Source organism: Crocodylus porosus, unplaced genomic scaffold, assembly GCF_001723895.1.
Source record: "Crocodylus porosus isolate Cpor-Errol unplaced genomic scaffold, CroPor_comp1, whole genome shotgun sequence".
Lineage (NCBI taxonomy): Eukaryota > Metazoa > Chordata > Crocodylia > Crocodylidae > Crocodylus > Crocodylus porosus.
Window position 1 is genome coordinate 16,415,741 of NW_017728932.1, and position 27,849 is coordinate 16,443,589.

At 69.7% G+C, this 27,849-nt stretch overlaps 1 protein-coding gene across 5 annotated transcripts; it reads right to left on the bottom strand.

The window, feature by feature from the left end:
* Window positions 1–401: 401 nt before the first annotated feature.
* Window positions 402–25,629, bottom strand: ABR (active BCR-related). 5 transcript variants are annotated; one of them, XM_019545779.1, is made up of 22 exons: window positions 25,422–25,629; window positions 21,092–21,190; window positions 20,238–20,423; window positions 19,713–19,820; window positions 18,655–18,715; window positions 16,318–16,370; window positions 15,977–16,117; window positions 15,611–15,732; window positions 15,314–15,479; window positions 15,079–15,201; window positions 14,911–14,986; window positions 14,649–14,753; window positions 14,038–14,112; window positions 13,641–13,738; window positions 13,115–13,246; window positions 6,119–6,178; window positions 5,735–5,844; window positions 5,387–5,526; window positions 4,259–4,393; window positions 4,006–4,111; window positions 3,119–3,266; window positions 402–2,435 (listed from the first exon to the last, which is right to left on the bottom strand). In XM_019545779.1, the coding sequence occupies exons 1-22, from the start codon at window positions 25,527–25,529 to the stop codon at window positions 2,346–2,348; spliced, it is 2,442 nt and encodes an 813-aa protein (XP_019401324.1). In that variant the 5' UTR covers window positions 25,530–25,629; the 3' UTR covers window positions 402–2,345. The 5 variants fall into 5 exon arrangements, with proteins under 5 accessions (XP_019401324.1, XP_019401319.1, XP_019401320.1 ...); XM_019545774.1 differs by having other exon boundaries at window positions 21,092–21,196; XM_019545775.1 differs by lacking the exon at window positions 25,422–25,629 and adding an exon at window positions 23,281–23,692 and having other exon boundaries at window positions 21,092–21,196.
* Window positions 25,630–27,849: the final 2,220 nt, after the last annotated feature.

Below are 27,849 nucleotides of genomic sequence, written 5' to 3' on the forward strand. Positions count from 1 at the left end.
CCCATCTGCCTTAACAGAGAGGCATCTTACTGCAGGCCAGGCCCATGACCACTCCTGTTGTGGCGACACCCGTGCGCCGGGCTGAGTGCTCCTCTTGGAAGGAGGCTGCTCTCTGGTCTCCTGTGTCCATCAGTTCCTCTCCCAGCTGCAGGGTGGAGCAGGGTTGGCAGGTCTGAGAGCCGGGTTTCTGCGCTGCCTTCCAGCACTCCTGGCTCCCAGAAGAGCTGCAGTGTCCCTGAAACAAGCAGCTGCAGCAGGCAGTCTCTCTTGAGGCTGGACTAGTTCTGGGCCCTTGGACTTGCCCTGCAGCCCAGCCTGGCCCCACAGACAGCACCAAGCATAGCAGCTGTTGTGACATGGGGGCGGCGGAGCAGGCGCAAGCATGGACACTGTGGCTCCGCTTGTGCAAACATCAGGGCTTTGCATTTATTAACATCCATTTAAAGTTCAGAATCTACATATGTTTAACAACACAAAAAATATATCCTTAACAGCTCGTTAAAAGTCCAATATGAATGAACAGTTCTATTCTACCTGTAGCTGCAAGAGTCCAGCTCCCCCCACCCCCACCCCTGGGGGCCGGGGCCTGCATGGGCAGTCATGGGGGCTGGCTGGCTGTACAGTCACCACGTGGAAGGACACCATCGTGGACAGGGACTTGGACACATGTAACAAATCAGACAGACACGGGATCTGTTTGTGCAGTCAGCTCCACCCTCGTCCCGGTTCCGGAGTCCGACGCCAGAGGAGGGCGAGAGGCCTGGGTACTTTGTACAATGTCGTTTCCTTTCCGCTCTGAGCAGAGCGGGGTCTGGAGTGCGAGAGCCCTTGAGAGGGGGGGAAAGGCCTCCCCCTCCTTCGCTGGTGTGGGGGCTGGCAGGTACTGTCGCCCCAGGAACGGTGTGCTGGGGACGTACCTGGTGCCTTCAGGGGGCAGGTAGCTCGCCCTGCAGCAGTCAACGGTGAGGGGCCACGCCGCTGGGCCCAGCCTTGGAGTGTCCATTGTCATTTGGCACGAGATGGGGCAGGACCTCCCAGAGCAGGGGGGACCGTCCCTCTGCAGGCTGTCCCAGGAGGGTGGCAGAGCAGCCCCCAGACATCCCTCCAGGGCCAGGAGCCACTGACTGGGATGACGCAGGGAAGTGCTCTAGCTGCGACCCTGGGCCCTGTTATAGCACACAAGGCTTTCCTCCATGGCAGCTCTGGGCTGGAGCAGCTCTGCCTCCACTTCCCTCCTTGGAGCTCAGACACCCCCTGCCTTGCTGCAGAAAGGGGCAGTGGGGGGCCAGCCCGCAGATGTGACCCTGCTGCGGGGCAAAGGGAGCCAGCACCCACCCGTGTTTGCCTAGCACCAAGGTGCAGCGAGGCAGCACCTCCACTCTCCTCGTGCCCGACCAGAGCTGGCACTGGCATGGCGGGAGCAGGGTCGCCCTGTCTCACACCCACACGAGGAAGGCAGCTGCTGCTGGCTCGGCTCAGCCCAGTGGCTGCCCTAGTGGCAGTGCTTGGCCGGAGAGGAACATGTGCAAACAGCTAAGGCAAAGGCCCAGATGGGGCCGGCAGGGACAGGCAGTCCTCCCACGCTTGGCACTAGCAAGGTCCCGGCGTACTCCTGGGGGACCTGCAGTGATCGTGGTGCTTCAGGGCGACCCACCCTTGTGGGGGCAGCTGGTGGACAGGGGAGGACATGGGTGCCCCCCTCCCAACAGCCCCACTCAGCTGCTGCAGGCTGGGTCACAGCATCCTTCCCCACAGGAAGAGGAGAAACGGGGAGGGAACCACAGTGCTACACAACAGACAGGCAAGAAGCAAAGGCCAGGGCCACGGGGCAGGCCACAAAGCACCTAGGGGAGACGAGTCCCCCCCGCTCCCAGAGCCACGGCTCACCAGGGGAGCACAGTCCAGTCGCGGGGCCCAACGGGCGCACAGGCAGCAAGGCAAAGCGGAGCTGGTCGTTGCCGGGAGCCCTCGGCCTCCGAGCGGCTGAAGCAAGCCGGCGCCGCGCATGCAGGCACGGGGACAGGCACTGGCAGGAGGCTGCAGGCTTCGAGCTGGGCAAGAGGAGGGGTGCCAGGCGGGCAGGAACAGTCTGGGGGCCAGCGGACCGCGGGGGGGCACCCATGCCCGCAGCCGTCACGACCTCTTCTGTCGACCAAATATACATGGAACGATTCCTGAACACAAAGGTACGTAAGACACGACTACTGTACAGGGGGTGCAGGGCCGGGCACCGCGGGCAGCTCCCACAGTCCCAGGAGCACGCCGCTCTCCTGCCGAGGCGCGCCCCGGCCGCGCTGCCCCCGCGGCGGGAGGCCGGGAGTGTTCGCAGCGGCGCCGCCCAGCGCCTACACGTCCGTGGAGAAGTAGAGTGTGTTGCGCTTCAGCTCGGCGAAGGAGATGGGAGGATGCTGCAGGTAGTAGAGCAGAACCTGAACCTGCCGGAGCGGGAAGAGCGCGTCAGGGCCAGGCCTGCCCTGAGCCGCCCGCCCCTTGAAGCCCAGGCTAGGCGGACCCAGCAGCCCTGCCCCGTGAGGCACGTACGGGCAGGGGCCGGACCGCACACTCTGAGGCAGGCCGCGTGGAGCAGGCCGGAGCGTCGCCGCCCGAGCGGCAGGCCCAGCCAGGACCGGGTCGCCCCATGTGCATGTCCACCTCCTCTGGGGCAGGCCAGCGCTGGCTCTGTTCCATCCTGGCACTTGGGGGAAGAGCCTGCGGCCCCTACGTCGCCTGCAGCAGGGGCACGGCCCCCCCCCAACTCAACGGGCAGCTGTCCCCACCCCTCACTACTGTCTGGCACTTGCTCTGGAGCAAAAACCTCCACCCCTGGGGAGGGCAGTGGGTGAGGGGTGCCACGGGGGAAGGCTCTGGGCAGGCGGGGACACCACAGCAGGCAAGGCTGGGTGATTAAGCACCTCCGAGGGAGCGGCTGGTTCCCATGGTGGGCATCACGGTGCCCCAGGCGGCCGGTGGGGCACAGGCTGGGACCCCAAGGGAAGTGCCACATTGGGGGGCTGTGGCACGGGGTGGCTACCAGGAGCTGGCAGCAAGCCCCGGTCCTGCACACTGTGTCCAGCAGGGAGCGCTGGGGGCCCAGGGAAATGCATCCCCCCCCTCCTACCTGCGCCATCACATCGTGGGACCAGATGTCGGAGGCCAGGGTGGGGTGCCCTTTGCTCTCCCCCTCCGAGGGCCTCAGCAGGGTGGGGCCAAAGACCGTGGCCAGGTTGTGGAGGGACATTTTGTTGACAGGCTCCTTCTCGGCAACCCTGCGGGGATCGGGAGTGCGTGAGCCGCTGCGGGGTGCAGGCATCGGCCCCGTGCCTGGCTGGCTCGGCCCAGGCAGAGGGAAACCGCAGCGGGGGCGGAGCTCCCACCTCCCCTCCCCAGCCCCTGGCTTGGCTGCCGAGCCTGGCACGAGCTGGGCCAGCGCCCGGACAGCTTTGGCCACCTTTCCCGGAGAGCTGGGACCTGGCCTCTCTGCCCAGGGAGGGGTGGGAAGTGGCTCTGGGAACAGCCCAGGACCCCCAGCGCCGCCTCCTCCAGGCTCTGCGACCCCCCAGGGTCGCAACACGCCACAGCAGAAGACAGCTGCGCTCCCCCCACGCGGGCCGGCCAGGAGAGCAGATGTGGGAACGGGCCGTGCCCGGCTCCCAGCCTGGAAACCGAACGCAGTTTCCTTCCAGGCCCCTCCGCTGTCCCCTCCCCCGCCTGTTCTGTTTCCTTCGCGCCAAACCGGAGAGCAAAACGCCTCTGGAGCGAGTCACACGAGCCGCCTGGCCCCGCGTGCGGGAGCCCAGCGCCTTCCCCACTCCCAGGTCCTCGGCAGCAGCAGAACGGCGGGTCGCGGTACCGTGGGGGGGCCTCACGCCAGCAATGCACGGGCATCGTGCGGGCGGGGTGTCCTGCATGCACGGCCCGGACCCTCTGGACGATCAGCAGCCCCCCCGCCTGGCCCGCAGGACCCCAGGGCTGTGCGCGCCCCTGCCGGGTGCCGCGGCGTGTTACCTTTTCAAGTGTTCCAGCAGGAAGAGGAAGGTGATGAGATTGGGGTCCGGCAGCGAGCGCAGGAGGTGCATCATGCAGTTCTCCTTGGCCGCGGGGTCCGAGAGGGCTGAGGACGAGGAGGCGGCGCTGAGACCGGCCACACACCCACCCCCCCGTGCCCCACCCTCCCCCCTTGGGGCGGGAAGCAGTCGGCTCTGATGCCTCCGGGACCGCAAGGAGGAAGCGTCCAGGAGACACCGCTGCGGAGCCTTACCGATGCCCTCCATGAAGGCCGGGTAGAGCCGGTCAGTGAGGAGCGGCTCTGGCAGCTCGCGGAAGTACAGCTTGAGCGTGCCAGCGATGGCGTTGATGTCCATGTCGCTCAGCATCACCAGGATATCCTTGTTGTCTGCAGAAACCATGCTGAGCGTCACACTCGCCTTCCCCCCCCATCTGCATGGGGTACACCCAGCAGGGTCTGGCCCACACTGCCCCTAGTGCACGCCCGTGCTCGGTGCCGGGGAAGGGAGCACAGGCTGTGACCGGTGCCAGGCCCCAATACCTGCCCCTCTGGGCACGCGGGGGCCTTCCTCTGCCTCGTGCCTTCTGTGGGAGACTGAACACGGGGCACTGCTCCTGGGTGCCGCTAAGGCCCCACGCAGCAGTGCCTGCTGTGCTGGCAGGAGGGGATCCCGCCTGGCAGCAGGCTCTCCCGAGCTCCCCCCCGAGCTGGTAGGCACCAGAGGAAGGTCCGTGTTACAACCGCGGAGCAAAGCAGGGCAGCGGTGCCCTTTAAGACCTGCTGGCTGGGAGGCTGGGGAGCAGGGAGGCCCGGCAGGGTCTGGCAGCAGCTCTGCACGGGGACAGCCAGCTCGGAGCGCCGGGAACATGGAACAACTTGCAAATCGGCTTGCAAAGCTGCCCTGACTCAGAGTTTCCTCCAGCGCCGGCCAGGCAGGGAGCGGCCGCAGGAACCAGGGCAGAGCCAGCGAAGCGCTCAGGGATGGGGAGCCCTGCCACAGCTGCCAGGCCCCAGCTGCAAGGGCCCATGTTCTGTCCCCAGTGCTGGGCTGGAGCTACAAGCCCTGGCTGCTCCTGCGGAAGGGCGCGGGTTCCCTTCACCTGCCTGGACGTGGCAGTCGTGTCACCCCAGTGCACCCATTTTCGGCCGCACCCGCACACCCAGCACCGTCGTGGCCCTGAGGAGACGCAGGCCACAGGGGATCTGCGAGGACCAGATGCCTCCACAGACTTTGGCCAAGGTGCTCCCTCCCTTTGGGGGACTCCGGGCCGCGGAGCCAGGGGGCTCCAGCAGGGCTGGGCTCCACCAGGGGAGCTGAGCCAAGAGCTCATTGTTTAAATCCCTTTCCTGTGCCCCCCCGCCTCTGCAGTGCCAACTCACTGGCATCAAAGACAGCCTTCAGTGCCTGGATGTCGGTGGCGACCCCCGAGATGCGGTAGATGCCGACCTCCTCGATGCCCCTCTTCTCCACCTCCTCGATGCACTGGCGCACGATGTACGGCACCTTGGAGCGCTCCCGCCTGGCGGGGAGAGCAGGGCACGGTCAGCACGGCTGCCTGGCATGTCCCCGCCTGCCACGGCCCGGGCCCACGTGTGGCCAGCCTCGCCCCGCCTGACAGGGGCATCTGCAGGGGCTGGGCCGGGCTCGCCCCAGGGAAAGCCAAGCTGGAGCAGAGACGTGGGGAACCGCACGCCCCATCACCCCTCCTGGGAAAGCCCCACACTTACTTTGTCACGACGCTGATTTTAACCCCAAAGACGCCGGTCTGTTTCTTGGATGGGGTCCGCTTCAGGCTCATGTCGCGGCTGGAGAACTTCATGGAGAACTCCACTTTGATCTGCGGGGAGAGGTGCAGCACGGTCGCGGTGGGAAGGCAGTTGCCTCAGGCGGGGACCCCGGGTTGCGTCCCCCGGGTCGGGCGGGGGCTACAGGAGCTAGCTCTCGGAGGAGCCCTGACCCCATCCAGGACGGCGGCCTCGGAGAAGCCAGGCCCAGCCAGCAGAGTCAGGAGCCCCTAGGGAGGGGGTTGCCTTGCTCTACAACACAGAGCATCCCCACTGTGGGGTCTCCCTGCCCCAGCACGAGCCCCCCACCCCACCCCCGGGACATACCCCATTCATCTCGATCACGTCCATGTGCCAGTTCTTGGTCTGCACGGCCTGCGGATCCAGCTGCAGGGAGAGACGGGAGGTGGTGATGTCCCCCCGTGCCCCACAGGAGCAGGGGACGTGGGCAGCGCGGGGGCCCCGGGAGCGGCAGCCGAGAGCAGGAGGGGGCTGTGGGGAAGCCGAGCGGGGGCGAAGGAGCAGGTGCAGTGCCGGACCCTGCCGCGAGCGGCCCCGCGGCCCCATGGCAGCGGTGTCCCCACGCAGCCAGGCTATTTCTGGCCCTAGCTGAACAAGACAAACAGACCCAGGGCAGCATTTTCCGCAGAAGCCCAGCTCCGTGCGCCACGGCTATTTATAGCCCCTGGGAACGGCGGGCTCTGCTATTTCCGGCTGGCGGGGGACCCCGGCCGGCTCCTGCCCAGGCCCCACGTTCCCAGGGACCTGGAGGGGGCTGGGGGCCACCCTAACGCCGGCACTGCTGCCCAGACAGAAGCCTGGGGGGCAGAGACGCCAGACGTGCACGGCCCGGGACCGTGGGGAGCAGCGCAGGCGGAGCGGGGAGGCGACGGCAGGGACCGAGCCAGGCCGCGCCACGCAGCTCGATGCCTCCCGCTCTCCAGCTGCTCCCCGTCCTGGCTGCCGGCGCTGCGGGGAGGCTCCCGGGTGGACAGCGAGCAGACGTACGCGAGCCCGGGCACCCAGCGTGGCACCCAGGCCAGGCCTGGGGCAGGAGTGCGGGTCCTGCCCGGGGATGCCAGAGCCCTCCTGGCGTCTGGGGACAGGAGCCCGGCTGCGGCGCTCACGTGCAGCCCGGGGGGATGCTGTGGCCAGGCCCAGGCTGTTCCCACAGGCCCCGGGGGCAGCATCCAGGCCTCCCCTGCCCCGGAGGCAGACCCCAACCATGGAGGGAGGGACAGAGCGGGCTGGGAGGCGGCGCAGCCAGGGGCCAGCCTTCCCCCAGCCGCTCCTGGCCTTGCATGTGGGAAACAGCCCTCCGGCCCGGCGTGCCCGAGGAGCCCTGTGGCTGGCAGGGAGCCGGGCAGGCCAGGAGCGGGAGGATGGGAAGAGCACGTGGCCTCCACCTTGATTGCAGAGCCAGGGCACAAGGGCAGTGCTTCCAGCTACGGCCCATCTGGCTGCACGGCCCACCGCCCCTGCCAAGATGGGGTCTCTGCCCCCACCCGCACTTCACAAAGCTCCCAGGACACCGGCTGCCACACCACAGCGCGTCACGCCATGCACAGCCACAGCACACAGGAGCAACCCCCACCCCACTGCCAGCCGGCCCTCCCCAGAGCCAGCCGCACAGGAGCTGCAGCCGCTCCGAGCCCCGTCGGGGGACCCAGCCCGAGGCTGGAGGCTGCGGTGCCCCTCGACCCCGTGCCCCTGCCCCGCTGAGCGCGCCCCGGTGCTTTTCAGCCAGACCTCGAGCGCAAGACCCGCCGCGGCCGGGGAGCAACGAGCCGCCCGCGACCGCGACCACAGCCCTGTCCCGCCGCCAAGCCGGCAACGTGGACGGGGAGCTGCGGCTCTGCCCTGGGGGCAGGGCTCCTCCAGCTCCCGCGTGACCCCGAAGGACCCCAGCCCCGCAGTGCAGCCTCCCCAACCCTGTGATCTGAGCCCGCAGCGCTGGGTGAACCCGAGTAAGGCTCCTTCCCCGCCCGCTACCCCCCGCCCCAGCTTTGAAGTCCCTTGAAGCCCACATGTGGAAGGGCTTCCATGGGCCCCCAAACACAGCCTTTATTAAAGCCAGGTTAGCATCCTGCTAGTGCCGGGGGCCTGCCCGAGAGCCAGGCGCGTTCCTGCACCCCACCCGTGCCGGCTGCAGCAGCCCTGCGCAGCCTCCCTGAAGCAGGGGCTGGTCGTCCCGGGGCGCCTGCAGCCGCGCTCCCGAGCGCAGCCGAGGGTGGGGAGCATGCAAAGGCACCACAGTCCCCGGGGGGCCGAGGCAGCACCCACCCCCGGCCCACACAGCCCCGTCGGGGAGCAGCGCAGCCACAAATACGCATAAGTATTTTGCAAACCAAATATCTGGATGGCAACTTCCACCGCCGTGTTGCAGGAGGGCTCCCGGCCAGCCCGGGGCACCGCAGCCTGGTGATGGGCTGCAAGTCTTGCAAGTCAGACCGCGCCGGGGGGCTGAGAGCTGGCACGGGCTGGGGATGCCCCAGGGGCTCAGCCACAAGCCTGGCCCCTCGCCCCAGTGCTCTGGCCGCGCCATCTTGGCAGCTGCTGGCAGGAGCAGAGTGGTCTCGCTGCACCCACGTGCCACCGCCCCCGGAGCAGACCGGCTCGTTGGGTTCGTTGCTGAGCAGCTCGGGGACCCCGGGCTGAGTCGGTGCCAACCTGGGCCGGGAGCCACCTGCATCACCCAGCTCCGAGCAGGGACGCTGGCAGGCAGGGACCACCGCGGCCACGGAGCCCAGCCCAGCATCGGCAGCCACCAGGGAGCCCACGGCATCCCCCACTCCAGTGCCACGAGGCTGCAGAACCACGGCGGGAGGGACAAGGGCACTGCCCGTGCCTGCCGCAGCCATTTCACCCGCCATGCAGTAGGAGATGGCCTTCGTGCTGGCTGAGCCCACACCTTCGCAGCCCCGGCAGGGACAGGTCCTCCCAGTGAGACCTGCTACCCATGCCTCCCCCTTGCGCTCCTCACAGCGACAGGCTGCGGCCCACCGGCAGAGCCCAGCCAGCGACCCCCCAGCTCCGTGCCCTGACTGAGGACCGGGCGTTAGCTGCTAAGATGTGCTACGGGCACGTGGGATGCAGCCTGAGTCCTGACAGACAGCACCGCCTCACCGGCACAGTGAGAAGCAAGCCGAGAGGCTGGCACATGCGTGTGCACACACGCACACGCACACACGTGCGCTTTGTGCTTAGGGCCCGGAGCCAGCTGCAGCCTCCGAGCAAACACGGAGGATTAAGGCCATCCTGCATCTTCCAAACAAGTCACTTTCTCCACGGCCGCCCTGGGGACCAAACCCTGGGGAACTGCTGCTGCATCCCCTGGGCTCTGCACACAGCCAGGCAGGGGAGGCGCTGGGAGCCGGCCTCCGCCTGGCCTCCGGGCAGGTGCCAAGGAAGGCTGGCACCCTGCAAGGAGCCTGCGTCGCAGCGAAGCCAATGATGCTCCCCCGCGGATGCATCCAGCGGAAGATGGCAAGACCCCCAGAGTCCCAGCTTAGGCCGGCACAGCAGGCCAGGCAGCTCCGAATCCTCCCCTGGGAGGGGCCTGGCCACGAACACGCTGGCAGCACAAGAAGTAGGTTAATGCTCTTGCAGCGTGGGTGTGGAGCCGCTGGGACGTCCCCGGGGACCACGAGTTCAGGCCGCAGGGGCCCCGAGACAGGGCCCTCCACACCCAGCAACCTTTACGTGCAAGCTGCTCCCACGGGCTCAGGCAGGGGAACCGCCGTGGCACCGGGCAGCAGCTGGCACCGAGACCCCGTAGGCAGTCGGCAGCCCCAGGGGACGTCCAATGCCAGCATTTCCCATCCGACACTGCCAAAGCGGGCACGTGCCCGCGGGCTGGCCGCCACATGCTTGGCCTCCGTGTCCCTTTCCACATGCCAGGTGCTGAGCGAGCTTGGCGGGGAGCAGAGCCAAAGGGACGCGGTCCCAACACCAGCACCGACGGCCGCCGTGTCCCCTCCACCGCCCGGGCAAGGGGGCAGAGCGCGGGAGCCCCCGGCGCTGCAATGCACCGACACCGGGCAAGCACCTCCCGCCCAGCCCCGAGGTGCCGGCCTGGGAAGGAAGAGCCCCCAGGCACCCCTGCGAGCTGCATGCAAACCTGACCCCCCTGGCACCCCCCGCCGGGCCCAGCGAGGCACCTTCTGGCGAAGCAGCTTGCTGCGCACCCGGCCCCAGAGCCGGGCGCCCGTGTTGGGGGGGCGCTTGGCCCCGGGCTCATTGCCGGCCTCCAGGCAGCAGTGGTCCAGGCGCTCGCAGGCCGCGCTCGGGCTGCAGTCCGGCTGCACCAGCACGTCCGTCATCGCTGGGAGCTGGTGGCGGGTCTGGGAGCGCGGTGCTGCCCCGGCTACGGCCTAGCGGCACTGGGGGGCACCCATGGCACCAGAGCCCCCAGCCGGCAGGCCCCGGGGCTGCAGGAGCAGGCAGGCGGCGCTGCCTCTGGCTCCAGCAGGCATCTCCCGGCAGAGTGAGCCAGGCGGGTGCGAGCAGCCAGCCCAAAGCAGCCCTCCCCTTCCAAGGAAGTGACTCAAAGCAGCCCCCCCTCGCACCCGCGCTGTTAACCCCTCCCGTGCCACAGGGGAAGGCTGCTCTGCCCCCCTCCCCGCCCCCACCAGCTGCTGCAGAAAGTTTTGCTCAGCCCTGCTGTTAACTCCTTCCCAGCCGGGGGGGCGGGGCTGCCCCCCAGCTGTGCCAGCATGTGGCAAGACCCTGATGCACATGAGTGGGGGCAGCAGTGTCACCCCAGTGCTCACATGCGTGTGCAGGGGGGGCGGTGCCCGCGTGTGCGAGTCACAGCTCTGGCACGGGGGAGGCAGGCCCGGGCGACCTCACCCCCGGGGAGATGTGCGGGGGGCTCAGGCTGCAGGGGAAGGTGGTGGGGCTCTCCCTGCTAGGAGCGGGCGACACGCAGCCCCCCACTTTGGGGGATGCTGCGGCTCAGGACCAGCCCCCCAGCCAGGAGACACCCGGCAGGGTTAGGCTTAGCCTCCCCCCCCCCCACGATACCCCCACACTGCTTCCCGCACCCGCAGTGTTCCCGGCGGTGCTCGTTGCCACGGCAACCCGTTTCCAAGGGGGGTGCTTTCCTAGCGGCACTGCCACGTGCCGCCCCCGTCCCCCTACGCATGGCCCACGCATGCCCCGCTCGCACCCGGGCTCCCGTCACGGCTCCGCCGTGGCCCCACGTCCCCGGCCCCCTCCCGGAGCGGGGCGCAGGGCCCTGCCCGCGGGCGAGCGAAGCCCCGCGGAGGAGCCGCGAGTTCCCGACGGGGCCGCGGGCAGCGCAGTCCGTCCCAGAGCCCACATCTGCTTCCCGGTGCCGGCTCCCCGCCTCGGGGGCTCCGCACGGGCCCGGGCGGCTGGGCTGCGGTGCCTGGGGGAGGGGTGCGCCCGGGGCACCTCCCCCCGTCTGCTGGGCCACCCTCGGGGGTCCCGGGGGCGCAGGCTCCACGACGGGTCTGGCTCCGAGCACAGCCGGGGCTGCCGGGATCCTTGCCTGGGAGGACCCCCTGCCCCCAGCCCCACGCACCTGCGGCTGCCAGGTCCAGGAGCCGCCGGCCCCAGCTCGTGCAACCAGCCGCAGCCCCCCAGCACAAGGGGCTCTTGCCTGCAGCCCGGCGAGTGCCCCTTGTGCCCAGCCCAACCTCCCGAGGCTGGAAGCTGCAGCCCGCGTGCACCGCGCACGGGCTGCCGGCCTGGTGCTGCTCTGGGGGCACGCGTTATGCCGAGGGCCCCCCCACCGCGGCCCCTGGGACACTGGCTCCGGGGCGGCCTGCGGCCCTGTCCCTGTCCCCGCTCCCACGTCCCCAGACCCGAGGGCTGACGCCTGGTTGTTGACACAAGGCTATTTCTGAGCTGGGACCTTCCCTGGCCCTCCAGCTGCTGCAGCCCCCTCGCTCTGGCCAGCGCCCGCGGCCCTCCGAGGGCAGCCGGGGCTGCGCCCTGCTCCTGCCGCCCCCGACCTCCCCGCGCACCGGGGCAGGACCGCACGGCCCTCGGCCCGGCCCCGAGCCCCGCACGGGGGGGGTCTGGCTCCGCGCTCACCCCCGCTGTCCCGGCTGCAGCGTTTCCGCACCCCCAGCTCCCCAGGGGCCGGACGGCACACGCGTTTTCCCATGGAGCGGGTAGGGACGGACCTGCCCCGTCCAGGATGGGAACGCCCAGCTCCGAGCCCCGGGACGGGCAGCAGGAAGGTGCCCTGCCCATGGGGTTGTGGGGGGAAGGCCCCAGGCTTTCCAATTTGCTGCTGGGGCCTGGGGGAGCCTCTGCCTGGCTGCCGGACCCTTTCAGCCAGCTAATCCTTCAGTGGCAGGAGCTGCCCAGGCCTCGGCCCAGCGAAAGCCATCCCTCGACATGCCTGGCCCAGTCCATCTCAGCGATGGGACCCGGCTCGTCCTGGGGCAGGGCCGAGACCCTCCACCTACCCTGCCCCACCCCGATGGGCACACAAAGCACCTCTGGCTCAGGGATCATCCCCAGCCTGGCAGCTCCTCGCACGGCGGCTGCTCCAGGGATGCCGAGCTCGCGGGCACGTGCGCCCAGCCCAGCATCAAGGCGCAGGCCGTAGAGCCGGCGCTGGATCCCCTGCCCGGGCGGCCCCTGCCCTGCTGCTGGCTGTGCCCGGAGCCCCAGCCTCCTGCCCTAGCCCCGCGCCCGGGGCAGCCAGGAGCTCGCTACCCTCCCCATCACACCGCTCCGTCCTCCCTCCTGCATCCTCCTCAGCCAATCCAGGAGACCGAGCTGTTGCCCTAGCAACTGGTTGCTATAACAGCGGCAGGGATGAATGAAGGCCGTGCTGCCCAGGACCGACTGCAGCACACGGTGGAAGCAAAGGTGGGACGTGCTCCCCGCCCGGGGCAAAGCACGGGGGTGCAGGGAAGCTTGGCCAAGCGAGGAGCAACGAGCATCACGGGCCGGGGCAAACCAGCACCCTCCGATCCCGGGGCTTGGTGCTGGGAGCCCGCTGGGCAGAGCGCAGGCAACGTGCCAGACAGCTGCCCCATCCCACCCTGATCCAGGCACCTCCCTTCCCGTGTCAGCCAGATCTGCACCCAGAAGAGCTCCCCATCCCGGCAGCCTGGCCCGCGCTGGGTGGGGGATGCCTGGCAGGCAGGCGGGCAGGCCGCCAGCGCGCAGATGGCTTTGGCGCTGGAGCCCAGCAGATCCGGCGAGCGCCAGACAGAAAGCCCGCGGCAGGATGTCCCAGGCGGGGGCGGTGCAGGCAGGGATGAGGGCCACGGTGTCCCGGGTAAAGACCGGCTCTGCGGCCGCTCCGGACCGGGACCGCGCCCTGCACGGCCTTACCTGGATCTGCCCCTTGCCCATGATCTTGTCCACGATCTCATTGTTGTCCTTGTTGACCTTGGTCTTGTCGTAGCACTTCTCGTAGCAGAGGATCCGCAGCGACTGGGAGCCCTCCAGCTCGATCTCGAACTCCTGGCCCGCAGGAAGGGAGGAAGCAGGGCTGAGTTATGGGACGGCAGAGCTGGGCACCGAGGCTGGATACAGAGGGCAGGGCAGGGAGGTGGCCAGCACCGGCACTAGCTTTTCTGCTCCTGGGAGCAGGGCTTGGGCTGGCTGGTGCCGGGGAAAGGGGCTCCGTTCACAAGAAATCCAGGGCCTGCCCAGCAAGGGGCCGTGGCGAAGCTGGGCGCGCGGGGAGCCCCGAGCTGGAAGAGCGGTGGCTGCAGGACTCCGTGCAGGAGAATCCGGGCTCGGCCCCCGGGGGCCTCGGCAGAGCCAGGACGGGAGCCTGGGGCCGGCCGGCCGGCCGGCAGGATCGCGCGTCCCTGCGTGTGCCCAAGGCCCCTTCCCGGCGCCTCTCTCTCACCTCGTTCCACTGAGGCTCGGCCGTGTCCCGAAAAACCCTGGTCTTGGCTTTGCTGACAAAGTACCCGAAGGAGTCCACCTCCAGCGTGCAGTACAGGTCTGGGGGAGGAGACAGCAGGGCTCGGACGGACGATCAAGGTGACCCTTGCTGCACCCCGAAGCCCTGGGACACCCCCAGCGGGGCCACGTGGGAGGGGCAGAGACAGGAGCCCTGGCAGAGCACCCGTTGCACCGCGGGCACCTGCGGGGCAGGGCTCCCTGGGCCCACCTCCACACGCGGAGGCGTGGAGAGCCTGGGTGGGCACAGCAGGGCCTCCATGCCAGAGCCAGACCCCGCTCCGTGCCCAGGGCGGGGAGCTCCAGCTGGGTGGCAGGGGCAGGGCGAGGCGGGCACTTACTGGCAGACTGTTTGAAGCCCGTGGCTGAGTGGACGATGACGTGCAGGAAGCCATAGAGCCCCGGGGACTCGTCATCTGCAGCACAGAGAAGTACAGGCGCTCACCAGGCCGCAGTCCCGGCCCCAGAAGCAGGTAGGGCGCTGGCTTACAGCGCCTGGCGCCAGCAACGCCTCCCCTCCCCGGGGACAGCAACTGAATGCATCCAGCTCCTGGGTCTGCCAGCATCTGCTGCACGGGGCACCACCATCACCCACCATAGTGCCGGCCATATCAGGCTCTCCATGCTCGACCCGGAGACAGCCTATGCATACCACCCCACAAAACCTCCGCTTAAATCCTTCCCATCCCACTGTCCCAGGGCCAGCCCTGCTCTCGCAGCACCACCTAGCGTCAAGCAAGGGCCATGGAGCCGCAAGGCCACGGCACGTGAAAGGCAGGCCACACGTGGCCCTGCCCTGGGCTGGGAACGGAGACACCCATGGGGCACTGCCCATGGCACACGGGCCCAAGCTGGGGACGAGTGAGGAGCTCCAAGAGGCACTCACCCAGGCCACAGGGTTTCCCCCCCAGCCCCAGACTTCAGCCGGGAGAGGACAGGAGGAGGTGCTCACCATCCTTATTGCTGGTGACTGGGATGTTGTGCACCGTGCGCAGCTTGAAGCAGGACCCCGTGAGCACCTGCAGCTCCACCGAACTCAGCACGAAGGCCTGGAGGTCTGCGGGGGACAGGAGGGTGCGGGTCAGCACCAGGCCACGTCGCATGGGCACGGGCTCTTGCAAGCGGCCACAGCCTCCAGGGCAAGAAACGTGAGCCCCACAGGCAGCCCCAGGAGACGCCCTGGGAGGACAGGATCAGCACCCCCAGTGCCTCACCCTTCTTCTGCAGCTTCTGGATGGCCTCCCGCCACTCGGACCGCTCGTAGTCAGAGGACAGCAGGAACAGGTAGCTCTGGAAGAGACGGGTAGCGTCACGGCGGGAGGGAGAGGTGCTGGCTGGGCAGGGACGCAGCCCCCCCAAACCCAGGCGGGCGCCGGCCCTACCTTGCCGTTGCGGTTGTGGATGCGGAAGGGGATGGTGGGCGAGTTGAGGAGCAGCCAGAACTCGTTCTCGAACATCTTCTTTTTGAGGCGCTCGATGGCCCGGCTCTGCCCCTTGCTGGCCTTCTGCAGGGAGGGAGCAGGGAGTGCCGGGGCCAGGTCAACCCGGGCATCCTGCGCCAACCCCCAGCTCCGGGCGGGCTCCGAGCGGCCCTGGCCCAGCCCAGCGGGCGCTCACCTCCTTCTGCACCTCGCTCTTGATGGCTGAGATCTTCATCTTCATGTCCTCCAGCTCGTGGTCGGGGATGGGGTGCACCTGCGCGCACGGCTCCGTCTCCTCGGGCGCTGGGAAGACCAGGTCGGCCAGCGGCACGTACCACTTGCAGTCGTATTGCTGGTGCTTTCTGCGGCCGACAGGCAGGCTTGAGCCGGGGAGACCCCAGCCGACGCCGGGCCCTCCCAGGACGCCAAGCACCCAGAAACAGGGTCTGCGTGTCCCCGCCCCTGCCCCTGCCCCAACCCGTGCGGCCCTCACCCCACACCCGTCTTCTTCAGCTTGGCGCAGAGCAGCACGTCGGTGAAGAGGAAGACATGGCGCAGCTTTCGCGAGCCCTCCGACACCTCCACCAGGAAGCCGTCCTTGACCAGCTGCCGGGCCTGAGCGTACAAGCCGGAGCCAGAGTCAGCAGGGGTGTCAGAGCCCCCCGGGCCCGGGCCCTCCCCTGACCCCCACTGAAGGCAGCTTCCAGACCCGCAAGCTGGGCAACAACTGCAAGCTGCGAAGTAGGTGCTGGGCCCCAGCATGAGCCCCGAGTCTGGGCCCGTCCCCGTGCCTGGGTCCCCCACTGCTGCCTCTGCTGACAAAGGGCCCCAGCTGTGGAGCCAGCTCCCGGCCCCCTACCTCGCCCTTGGGGGTAGTGACGGCCGTCCGCCGGGGGTCGATGTCCTCATTGATGCTGGACAGGAAGTTCTGGGAGATGCGGAGGGCATCCTGGAGCAGCGGGTAGTCGGGGTGGTCGGCCGGCGTGTGCTTGAGCAGGTCCTGGGAAAGGGACGGGTGGCGGTGAGGGCCAGCAAGGCACCCCAGCACGGGCCCGGGGGAGAGCTGGGGGGACGCCCAGCCCGTGCGCGGCAGGGAAGCAGAGGCCCCCCCCCGGGAAAGCGCCCAGCTGCCTGCTGTCCCCAGCAGGAAGCAGCCCTGGCACCAACCCGCACCCCAGGCAAGCCGGGTGCCACACTCACGTGCAGGACCAGGGTGCTCCGCATCACACGGTCGATGGGCTTGTACAGCAGCGCTGCGGAGGAAACGCGCAGCCGTCAGGAGGGGGTGCCTGCCACGGCTCGCCTCGCCCCTGCTCCAACCCCCCCAGCACGTCCCAGATCCCTGTGCCTGGAAGCGCGGGTCCCAGAGAGGTGCTGCCCGTGGGACAGCCAGGCTGTGCCCTTCAAGTTGGACTTCTGCCCAGTCCCTCCTGGGGGAGCAGGTGCATGGCGGCACGGGGCCGCGCGGCAGACGATGTCACGAAAAGCACCACGGGGCCTCCCCTGCGTGGCTCTGCCCATGTCCGTGGCCCCTAGCACCGCCGGGGGCATCAGCCCGGCACTAAGCTGGGGACTGGGGTCCAAGGAGGGAGCAAACAGAGGTTTGCCCTCGGTCAGTGCAAGGCAGCGCGTGCCCGAGGCAGCACCCTGCCCGACTCCGGGCGCAACGCAGGCGGGGAGATCCCGCCCGGCTCCCCGCACCACAGCCCGGCTGGGCTCAGGGCCCACCAACGACACAGACCCCATGCCAGAGCCACCCAGGGCTCAGCGCCGAGGTGCAGTGATGCCCAGCCCTGCCAGCGCGCCCGGCACAAGACTCCTCTCCGCGGCAGGAGGAGACCCCAGCAGAGGGAGCGGGAAGCTGCGTGTCCACACGCGGTACTGTCCGGCGCACAGCACCCCCTCGTCCCCCGACGCCGGGACGCAAACGGTGCCTTGGGGGGCGAGGCCTGTGTGGTCACCAGCCTTGGGGACCGGTCCCTTGCAGGCACGGGATGACCCAGCCTGGCCCGTGCCCGCACCCTGGCACTTGGGGGGCAGAGGGCCGAGACCTTCCAGCTCCCGCAAGGGCTTCCAGCCCTGGTAGCTTGAGGGTGTGGACAGAGCCCAGGAGCTTGTGGGGGTGGGGGCTTGGACGGTCATACAAGCTATTTATACCCAGACGCGATTCAGCCGGCTTTTCCCTTCCACTCCCACCACTTCCCCAAACCAGCAGGCAGAGGGAACTGGTCCCCCGACCTCCGGACTGACTCACGCAGACTCCCAGCCAGTTCCCCCGGGGAAGGGGGCCGAGCCCATGGGGCGGTCATGCTGCCGGGCAGGGCCCTTGCACCCAGGCTGGTGCGGTGGGATGTGGGGGAGCCAAGGTGCCCGCTCCCCACCCCCCTGGGAAGCAGACGAGCTGGGGAGCGGGACACAGCAGACCCTGCCCAGTGCCACGCACCAGGGAGAGACCGGCAGCTCCCTTTCTCCTGGGCTGTGGCCCAGCAAAGCCCGAGCACAAGAGGGGAGTGACAACGGAGGCTCCCGTGTCTGCCGGATCGGCAGGGGAGTGTCCAGAGCACCGGGCGCCTCGCAGGCCGGGCGCCCAGCAGCCGTGGTTGCGGTGGGAATTGGGCAGAAAGGTAGCCGGATGCACCCGCCCCGGCCCGGAGGCTGCAGACGTGGGGCACGCCCCCCGCACATCACTAGCCCACAGGCATTCCCAGCTGCAAGCATCCCCATGCCCACGGGCTGCAGCTGGAGCAGGGCACTGGGATGATCCCAGGCACCCGTGCCCAGCCCACAGCCCCTACCAGCTGTGCCCCTGAACCCACCATGCCACCTGGAGACCCCCACCCCACACCCTTTACCCCCTCCCAACACCCAGCCCCCCGGCATCCCCCCAGCCCCACTTCGGCCAGATCTGCTGCCAGCTGTCGCCCTTCCCAGGCAGGAGCTGCTCGCGCCGCGATGCAAGAGGAGCCGCCCTCCGGCTCCTGGAACAAAGAAACTACCAAGTTCGGGCAGCCAAGCCCACCCTTGTGTGGAGGCAGCGCCTGTGGGCACTGGGAGGGGGCACCCCCAGCCCTGGCAAGGCTGGCACCCCACTGGCAGCGGCACCACGCCCCCCCGGACCCCCTGGGCAGCCTCCCGCGAATGCCACCCATCGGCGAGCCCCGACGGAGCCGGAGCCGGAGCCAGACAGGTCAGCCTGCACCCCTGCCCGCAGGCAGCCCGCGGCCCCCACGCTCACCGTAGGTGCAGTTACAGCAGAGCCGGACAACAAGGAGGATTTCCATGGCAGCCCCGTCTCCGTGCAGCCATGTCTGCCGGCTCCCTGCCTCCCCTCGGCAGCTCCCTTACACGCGGCGGGCAGGGGGAGGGGCTGGGGCGAGGGGGCTTCCCGACGCCGCTAGCATCCTCGGGAGGGGCGCGGGAGCACAAAGGGCTCGCTTCCCGCACAGCAATAATCCACGCGCTCCGGTCCGGGTCGCAGACAAAGGCTCCCGCGCGCCCCCTCCCCGCGCGCGCGCGTGCGCTCGCTCGCCGCGATACCTTCCATGGTGACGGACGTGTGGCTCTCCTTGGAGTCCTTGGGGCCCTTCACTTTCAGCTCCTGCCAGGGGAGAGGCTGGTTAGGGAGACTGGCTGTGGCGGCTCCGGTTCCCCTCCTGCTGCCCCGGCTGGGGTCACGCTGGAAGCTGCCGCGCTGCCCAGGCTCGAGCAGGGCAGAGGGCCCTCCTGGGCATCTCTCGAGCCAGCACCAGGGCACAGGTGCCCCCTCGTCCAAGAGAGCAGAGGTGGCCTGTGCAGCCCCCGCCAGTCGCACGAGAGTCGCCAGCAACCCGGGCAACTCGGACCGGGTGCAGAAGCCGCGCTGGGCTGAGCCGCCCCAGGCACACCAAGGCCCACCAGTGCCAGGCGGAGATCCCAACCCGCATCCGCACCAGACTCCGGGGACGATGTCCCCAGAAATGCCTCGCGGCCGGGAGCCAGACTGCGCTGCAGGCAACACCCCGACACCCGCAGGGCAGAGCTGCCCGCCCAGACTCGTGTCCAGGTCTTCACATGTAAAGGCAGCATCCGGCTGGCACGGAGGGTGCTGGAGCCTGCCACACAGGTCACGGAGAGCCCCGCGCTTGGCTCAGGGCAGGGACAGCACCGCCCCGCGGACTCCCCTCCACACCGGCCGCCACCAGGCTCCCCTCTACAAGGGTCCTGGGGGCCGACCCAACCGGAGCGGGGCTCACGGGCTGGATGTCGCTGGAAGCCCGGCTGCGCTGGGCTGTGGTCACCCCAGCACCGGCCCAGCACCCAGCAGCGCTGCTGGGAGCGGGCATGGGGCAGCTCCCTGGCCCAGCCAGGCCCTCTGCTAGCCCCCCACGAGGCCTGGGCTCCCTGCCAGCGTGGCCTGAAGAAGCCAGCCCAGAGAAGGCACGGCTTGTCCAAAGCTCGGTGGGGCGCCCCGTGGGAAGCAGCCCCAAAAGCCCTTTCACCAGGGACCCTGCAGAGTCAAGGAGACCCCACAGACACGGGAAGGGGACTGGGGCTCCAGCGCTCAGACCAGGGGGCCCTGCCCGTCGTGCCAGGTACTTCCCGAGAGCCCCGCGCACCTCCGAGATCTTGTGGAACTGGTTGTTGCTCTGGCTGCACTTCTCGGCCGTCTCCAGCGCGATCTTGTAGTTGTCCACGAAGGCCTTGTACACGCCGAGCTGGCTGGCCTGCAGCGAGCAGCGCGGTTACTGCGATGCCCCGCCGGACGCCAACCCCCCCGCGGCCTGGCACGCGGACCCCTCCTCTGAACTGCTGTCTTCAGGGGTTTCCGCGGCCACCCACCCAGGCCACCCTGGCTAAGAGGGGCTGGTGCCCAAGGAGCAGCACACGCGCGGCGGGGCAGTCCGACCCTGGCCAGGCAGCGGGGTGGGCTGGGACGCGGCAGGCTGGAGCTCCACGCTGGCGTCTGCCGCCCTCGGCATTTGCCGCTCCCGCGGGCGCAACTGCCACCACGGGCACGGGGGTCCGCGTCCCCCCACAGCACGACTCTGGGCATGTCCGGCTGGCTCGACCCCTCCTTCCTGGGCTGCATCCCTGGAGGGGCAGCTGCGAGGTGCGGCCCACGCCACCCCCCCGGCGCTCACCAGCTTCTGGAAGAGGTGTCCCATGGTGACGCTGCTGTCCCAGTGCTGCACCTTGGGGCAGAGGCTGTCATAAAACTCCTTGTGGATCTCGTAGATGTCCTGGATCTTGTAGAAGATGGTCTCGATCTGCTGGATGGTCAGCACCGGCTGCGACGTGGTGGCCGTGGCCTTCAGCGGCTTCATGGGCTGCGGGGAGGAGGGCAGTGAGGATGTGGGCGCTTCACAGTTCCTGCCCTCCTGGCCCCCGGGCAGGGGAGCGGACCCGTGCACCAGGCATGCGTGGCACCTACGCCTGCTGGCCCATCTCCATCGCACCTGGTGCCCGGTGTTGAGTTTGGGTCACAGCGCAGCAAGGAGTGACCCTCCCTCCCGGCTTCGCGGAGGGCGACGGGAGAACAGGAGATCCCTGAGCTGGGATCTCCCCGGAGCATGGAGGGGGTACCGCCAGGGCAGGGCTTGACCTGCACCTTGCCCCAGCCCCCCAAAATCTGCATGCACGAGGGAGGAAGCCAGGGAGGCAGCGTGGGACCTGCAGACGGTGCCTGCCAGTTCACATGTCCCTCGACACAGACTTCCTCATTCCCCAGACCCGGGAGGACCGTCCCCCGTGCCCCAGGATGTTACGTAAGAGCCACTGGAGCTGGGGGGGGGTGGGGGGGCAAAGCAGCTGGGACCGGGCTACAAATGCTCCTGGAGCCCGGCTCCAGCAGCGAGCAGGGGGAGCCGGTGTTGGACCCCTGGGCGTTGGTGCCTCAGCTCTGCACCTTCTAGGGCTCTTGGAGCGAGACCCCAGGACAGGCCCCACCTGGAGGTGCCAGCTCCCTGCCCCGTGATCCCCCACCCCCCCTGCTCACCAGCAGCAACGCCTCCAGCTGGTTGATGTAGATCTCCTCGCTGGCCAGGAAGCCCGAGAGCACCAGCTTCCGCATCTCCAGCCCCTTCCCGGCATCCTGCTCCCCCTGCAAGGGACGAGAGACATGGCAGACTCCGCAGGGCGGCCACAGCCCCTGGGGAGGGACCGGGCCGCGGGTCCGAGCCCAGCACAGCCTGGTCCTGGCAGCGCTCCGGAGCGTTTGCGGTCTCACAAGGAGCAAAGTCCGCAGTGTCTGGACGTGAGTCACCAGCCCAGCGGAGAGGGGATGCCCCTGCCACACCTGGCAGGTGCGCGCCAGCTCCCCGGGCCAGTGGGGCTCTCCCCACGGGAGGAGCGCTAGGCCGAGCCCGGCTGCGTTTGCAATGCGTACCCTGCGCTACGGGAGGGACAGCCCCCAGGACAGCCAGCACCCCGCTGCTGAACACCGGGGCGAGATCCAGGCACGGACCCACGTGCCCGCGGCCCCAGCAAGGCTCCCCCCAGCGCCTGCGGGAAGTGGCACCTGGTCCAGCCCCCTGCTCCGGGCAGAGGAAGACAAAGCCCTATAACGGGCCACCCTGACCCACGGGATAAATCCCTGCCTCGGCCCAAGGGCAGGAACTGGGCCGATCCCGGTCCAGATCCGCTCGGTGCCAGGAGCTGCCCTGTGACACCCCGCTGGAGCCACCGTCCCCTCCCGGGCGGCTGGCACTGCCCAGCGGGGTGGCCCGAGCTGTGGCGAGAGCCCCGCTCCCTGCACAACCTTCACCGCGGGCGCCGGGGGCCCCGTGGCACTAGGGGAAGAGCAAGGCAGGCGCACGCGGTGCAGCGCCGAGCCGGGGGCCCCACGCGAGCCGGGCCCAGGGAGGCTCCAGGAGACAGGCGGGGGCGGCACGCAGCCTCCACGGTGCCCCCGCCGGGGCCTGCCGGGACCTGCCACACCAGCACGCCTGCTGCCAGCCCCACCCCGCGCCCCCACAGCCTCCCCCAGGCAGCTGTGACGGGGACAAGCCCTCCTGCACCGGGACACCGGCCAAGGGGACAGGCCAACCCCAGCCAGCCCATCTGCCCGGGACCCAGGCTGGGCGCCAGTCACCTGGGAGTGACCGGGGCCTGGCCACGGCCGCGGAGCAAGGGCGAGGGCCCAGCTGGCCCCACCCCGCCGCGGCTGCCACGATGCCCAGAGGAAGCTGCTGGCAGCCCGGGCGGTCGTGCCAGGAAGTGCTGGCAGCTCGAGCTTCACGCTGGCGTCTGCTCCCCTCGGCTTTCGCTGCTCCCACTGGGCGCGACTGCCCAGGCGAGCAACCCCCTGTCCCCTGGGGAGGACAGGGAGCTGGGGGTGGGGGAAGGGGTGCTGTCTGCCAGCCCCCCACCACCCCAGGACCCCAGGCAGGATGCTTGGGGGTACCCCACCATCGAGCGTACTGCCCGCCCCTGCACACCAGCCCCCGGATGAGCCTGTGCCTTTAAAGGAGGACATGGCTGTGGCCTGACGCCGGTGGGGGGGGGGCAGCGGTTGTTGTGTGCTTGCTTTGAAGCTCACGCTCTTCCTGCTTCCCCACAGCAGGGCGAGTGCAGGGGACAAGACGGCGCTCCCCGTGGGTCCCCATCTGGGATGGGGGCCTGGGCCTTCCTCCCCCGGCCCGCGTCAGGGAGCAGGGCCCTGTCCCCTTGTGCAGGGCTGTGGCTCAGCAGCCCCCAAGGTCACCTGCGCTGCCTGTCGCCAGCGGGGCAGCCTGAGGCAGGCCGCAGCCCGAGTCCCCGTGGGCTCAGGGGACTTGGCAAAGGCCGTGCAGAGAGGCAGTGGCAGAGGCAGCCCCAGTACCGCCCCCTCCCCACCCCAGAGCAAAGGACAGACACAGCTGGGCAGTGCACTGACCGGGCCCCCGCCGCGTGCAGCCAGAGATGGGGCTGTCCCCTCGTCCCCCTCGGGCAGCGCTCGCACCCGGATCCCAGCCACCAGCCGTGCCCCCGAGTCCCGCCCCCTTCTGCAGTGGGGAGCTGGGGGCCACGACAGCGCGCCGGCTCACCCACGGTGCCCTGTGCCTCCTGAAACAGCGGCCCCAAGCCTGGCAGGCTGCGGCCCCCCGCCACGGAGCACGGCACTGCCCCAACCCTCTCCCTGTGCCTGCACGCATGCCGCCGGCACCCCCACACCCCCCCGGCCTGGGCAGGCGGACCTGGTCTCACCTTCTCGGAGGCCAGGAACAAGGACCCCGGGACGGGGCTGGTGGGGGTGCCCGGCTCGGAGTCCTCCTCACCCTCCAGCACCCTGTCCAGGTACCCGATGGCCTCCTCCTCCTCCTCCATGGCCAGCCCAGCCGCAGGGGCCGGGGAGGGGAGCCCCTAGGCCAGCAGCCCGGCGGGGCCTGGCTCGGCCCTGGCGCCCAGCCGGAGCTGCATGAAAGGAGCCATTCTGGGAGCCCCGGCGCTCCCGCCTGCCCCAGCGACGCTGCAGAGGCCCAGGGCAGAGGAAACCCCCGGCAGCCCCAGCCTCTGCGGAAGCGCCGGGCTGTCGGAGCCGCGGAGGGGAGAGCAGGCCGATTAACCCTTCCTGGCTGCTCCGCCGGCGCCCGTGCCTGCCCGCCTCGCAGCTCCGCCCTACCCGATGCAGGAAATGCATGTCTTGACGGCCTGCCTCCCGAGGTGGAGCTGGGCTTTTGCATGTGGCCAGCGCTGGCTTTTTACAACCGGGTTTTGCAAGGCAGAGCAGCGGGCGCAGGAGCTTTTGAGGAACCAGCGGCTCTGCTGTCAGCCACCCAGGCAGTAGCAGGGCACGGGCTGGGGGCAGGGAACCCGCCAGGGACACGCACCCCAGCGCGAGGTGCAGCTGGGCCCCCCCTCCACGAGCCCCACAGGAGACCCCCTGCTCCCGCGCCCCTGCGGCTTCCCCAGGGGCCACGTGCCTGGCGGGTCCCACCCCCAGCCCTGCTCCCCTGTCCAGACACGGGGAGACCGTGCGGACACGGCTGGCTTCGCAGCCCCACGGGGACCCCGCGCCAGGCGTTTCCCAGGCATGAAGACGGGTGCCCACTGCACCCCGCTCGGCCACGGACCAGGGGACGGGGAGAGGCGCGGCTGGGCACCGAGCCTGCCTGTCCTGCTGCCACAAGCCCGCAGCCCCTGCACCTCTGCCCTGCTCCTCAGCTGCTCCCCAGGGCAGAGACCCCAAGCAGGAGGGCAGCGCAGCACGGGGGCACCGAGCCCCACCCGGCCAGGGAACAGCACGGGACTGCCAGGGACACGAGGCCCTGACTGCGGCTGTGCCTAGCCTGACCGAGGCCCAGAGCCCAGACCGGGGCCGCATCAGGGATGCGCCGTGCCCACCCACCGGTCCCGAGGAAGGGGAAGCAGAGGTGGCCGTGGTTTGTGTCCACGGGCCTGGAAAGACCCCGGCAGCACGGGCGGCCGTGCCATTCAGGGAGTTTCCAGAGCCTGCGCCCGCCAAACAGTGCTCCACCACACGTGCCCGTCTCGCAGGCAGGGCCCTGCACCCGGCCCGAGCCCGGGGCCCGGCTCCGGCGGAGCCGACCAACAGGGCTGTCTCGCCCGGGACCAAGCAGGTGCAGAGCGGGCACGGGGCACTAGCGCCGCCTTCGCACTCTTCTCCTTGGCCACCGGCCCCGCACGGCCGGGTCCAGCTTGCTCGTGCCAATGCCCCCACTTCAGCTTGCCCCCAGCTTCCCCTCCCAACGCCAAAGGCCGCTCCTGCACCCAGGTCTTGCCCTCTGCCGCCAGGGGTGCCGGCAGCCCAGGAGACAGGCTGGGCCACGAGCGGGGGATGCAGGACCCCGGGGTCACAGAGCAAGGGGGATGCAGGCCACAGCACCCCCCCAGCACCCTCACACTGATAGCAACACCGCATGGGAGCAGAGCCCCCCACAACCACGCTACAGCCGTGACCGCAGCCGGGCAAGGCCCCCCAAACACTACCAGACCGGGGGGGAGCTCCAGCACGGCCCCCGCAAAGCCCGACGCAGGCCCCCGGTACCCAAGGCTGCCAGGTCCCACCCTCCACCGCTAGACGCCGCGATGCTGGGGAGGCCTCCCAAAGCAACGGGTCCCTCCTGTCCCCAGCTGCAGGAATGGTGCGCCTCACCCTCCAGAGCCGCACACGGCCTCGCCCCCGGGCCAGGGACGCCGCGGGGAACAGCCGCAGCCTCCAGAGCCCAGGCGCGCGACCTGCCGCGGCTGGGCCTGGAGGCTCGCCCGGGGTAGGGGCCCACGGGGTCGGCGTCTCCTCGCTGCACACTGCGTGGGGCAGTTGCAGCAGAGACCCCCCCCTTGCCGTACCCAGGCGCCCGGGCAGCGCGACGCCGCAAGGCACCTACCCCGGTGCCCAGCCCGTCAGTGGGCGTGGGCGAGACGCCGTCCCCGCTCTCCTGGCTGCGGGCGCTGAGCTGGGGCGACATGGTGGGCGACTCGTCGATGTAGGGCATGGTCTCCGAGCCCTCAGGCGGCGCCTTGGGCTCCTCGTTGCCCTCAGCATCGTACTCGTCCGCCCCATAGCTGAAGTCTGCCAGGAGGAAGAGGAGAGGCCGGTGAGCATCTGCCACCAGGGCTGCCAGTGCGGTACCCCTGCCTGCCATGGCGCCGCCCCGCTCCCTCCCCAGGTTGAGCCAAGGGAGCGCTCTCCTGCCCTGGCCCCAGGGCCCTGCTTTTATATGCCAAGGTGGGCGGGGCCTCCTTGCCAGTGAGGTCACTTCCCTTGCTCTGCCCCCACTCCTGCAGCCAATAGGGGCCTGTCTCTGGGCAGAGGGCGGAGTCACAGGCCCATGCTCCTGGGAGAGCCCCTGCCTGATAGTGCATGGGTGCCCAGCCTGCGCCCTGGGCAGGGGTGTGCTGGTGCCCCCACCCCGGCCCGGCCCCAGAGCTGCGTGAACTTCGCTCTCACCTGCAAGGGCACACGCAGGCTGGGCCTCACAGAAGCACATGTGCGCAGAAGCACATGTGAGCAGTCCCTGCTGTTGCCCTCCCCCCCTTCCCCAGCCAGGCACCGAGGGCTCTGCCGACACTGCTGGCAGGGCTCCCTGCCCAGCCAAGCGCAACACGGGCGCCCCCGCCATCGACACACTTCCTTATATTTGCATAATTAACAGCAGGCTGGAAGCCGCAGGCCTCGCTTGCCTGCCCTGCCCCTCCAGGCAGGGATCGGCTCCGGCCTGGCATCCGTGCCGTGTACAGTCGCCCCCTGCTCATCCTATAAGCCCGGGGTGAGGCAGTCGGGCTTCTGGGTTCTCTGCCCAGCTCCATCCCTGACTGGCTGCGGGGTCTCGGGGACGCTGCCACCCTGCCCCTTTTGTGCCTCAGTTTCCCTGCTAAGCAGTACGGCGAGCTGGGGGCACAGGGATTACCGACCCCGCGCTGACGGCAGCCGCGTGCTCCCTGCTGCCCTTGGTACCCCGAGCACCCCGCAGGCTAGGACGAGGGCCGGACGGGTCTCCCAGGCACCAGCTGAGGCCTGAGCTGCTCGCGACGCTCCAAGCAGTGACCGGTGCTGGCAGCAACACCCTGTTTTGGCTCTGAAGCAACTGGGCGCCGCCCCTGCACCCCGCCATGCTGGAGCCCGGCTGCTGGGGGGTGGGAGCCAGGCCAAGCGTGAAGGCGCTGACGACAGGACAGCCGGCGCCCCGGGGGCCTGCGCAGCGCTCTGCACCGCCCCTCTCACAGGCTGCAGGGCACAGCGGGGGGGGAGGGGGGGACCTGGGGTACCGAATCGGTTGCCATGGAAACTGTGGTGCACGGCACAGGCAACGCGGCATCCCCGAGATGCTAACGAGGGAAGGGAGGAGGGATTCAGGACACAGCCCAAGCAAAACATCAGCCGGCCTGGCTCATCCGGGGCTCCAAGCTGCGGGCCCCATCCTGCCCGGCACGAGAGGAAGCTGAGCAAGGGCCATGGCACGGAGAGCCCCAGAAATGCTCGCCCCGCTGGGTCCGCCCCGGGGTGCCCAGTCCCACAGAGATGAGGGCTCCTCGGCCTCGCCAGAAGCCTCTGCCTCGGGAAGATTTCATCGGCCGCTCCCAGGCTTGTGGAAGGCGGCACCACGGGACCCGCGTCAGTCCCGCATGGAGCTGGCAGCCCTCGCTGCACCCCGAGTGCTCCCCTGGCCCCCACGGGGCGTTTCGGGGACACCATCAGCTCCAGTGAGGCTGTAGGATGGAGCCTCAGCTCCCAGCTCGCCGGCCGGCAGGGTCCTGGGGGGGGGCGGAGGGGATCGGGACACGAGGGGTGTTTGCGTGCGAGCCAACACCAGTGCGGCGCAGCCAGAGCCCCAGGCGCAGGTGGCAGCCCGGCCACGCGTGGCCATGTGCCCGGCTCCAAAGCCCACGGCCCTGGGACAGAGGTGGCGAGGGAGCCCCCGGGACCCAGCACCTCCTTCAACACATCTGTGCCCCCCCACACGCACGCGCACGCTGGCCCCAGGGGTGGCGGCTGCTGCGGCATGCACAGCAGGGCCCTGCGCCAGGCCCCAGCCCAGACGCGCGCTCCATGCCAGGCACGCCAAGCACACGGACGGCTCGTGTGTTCGCGTGCCGGCCCGAGAGGCCCAGGCCCGTGCGAAAGGCTCCCGCCTGCTGCAGAACGGCTGCACCGGGGGCTGGCGCCACGGCTCCCGTTCGCTTCGCCTTTGCCGAAGGCATCTGCGGCCCGTCCCAGGCCGATGCAATCCTCCAGCTGCGCGCTGAGCCTCCCCCGGCCAGCGCTGGGATGGAGGCGGGCGGGCGCAGCCGTGTCCTCCCCTTCCCGAGCCGGCA

Excerpts from the sequence above, each read along its gene's own strand:
- ABR (XM_019545775.1), bottom strand. The coding sequence starts at position 23,400 with ATGGAGGAGGAGGAGGAGGCCATCGGGTACCTGGACAGGGTGCTGGAG. Across the intron at positions 14,754-14,910 it reads CCAGAAGCTGCAGAAGAAGG|ACCTCCAGGCCTTCGTGCTG; the intron begins GTGAGGCACTGG and ends TGTCCCCCGCAG. Across the intron at positions 13,247-13,640 it reads CCGAGCCTCAGTGGAACGAG|GAGTTCGAGATCGAGCTGGA; the intron begins GTGAGAGAGAGG and ends CCTGCGGGCCAG.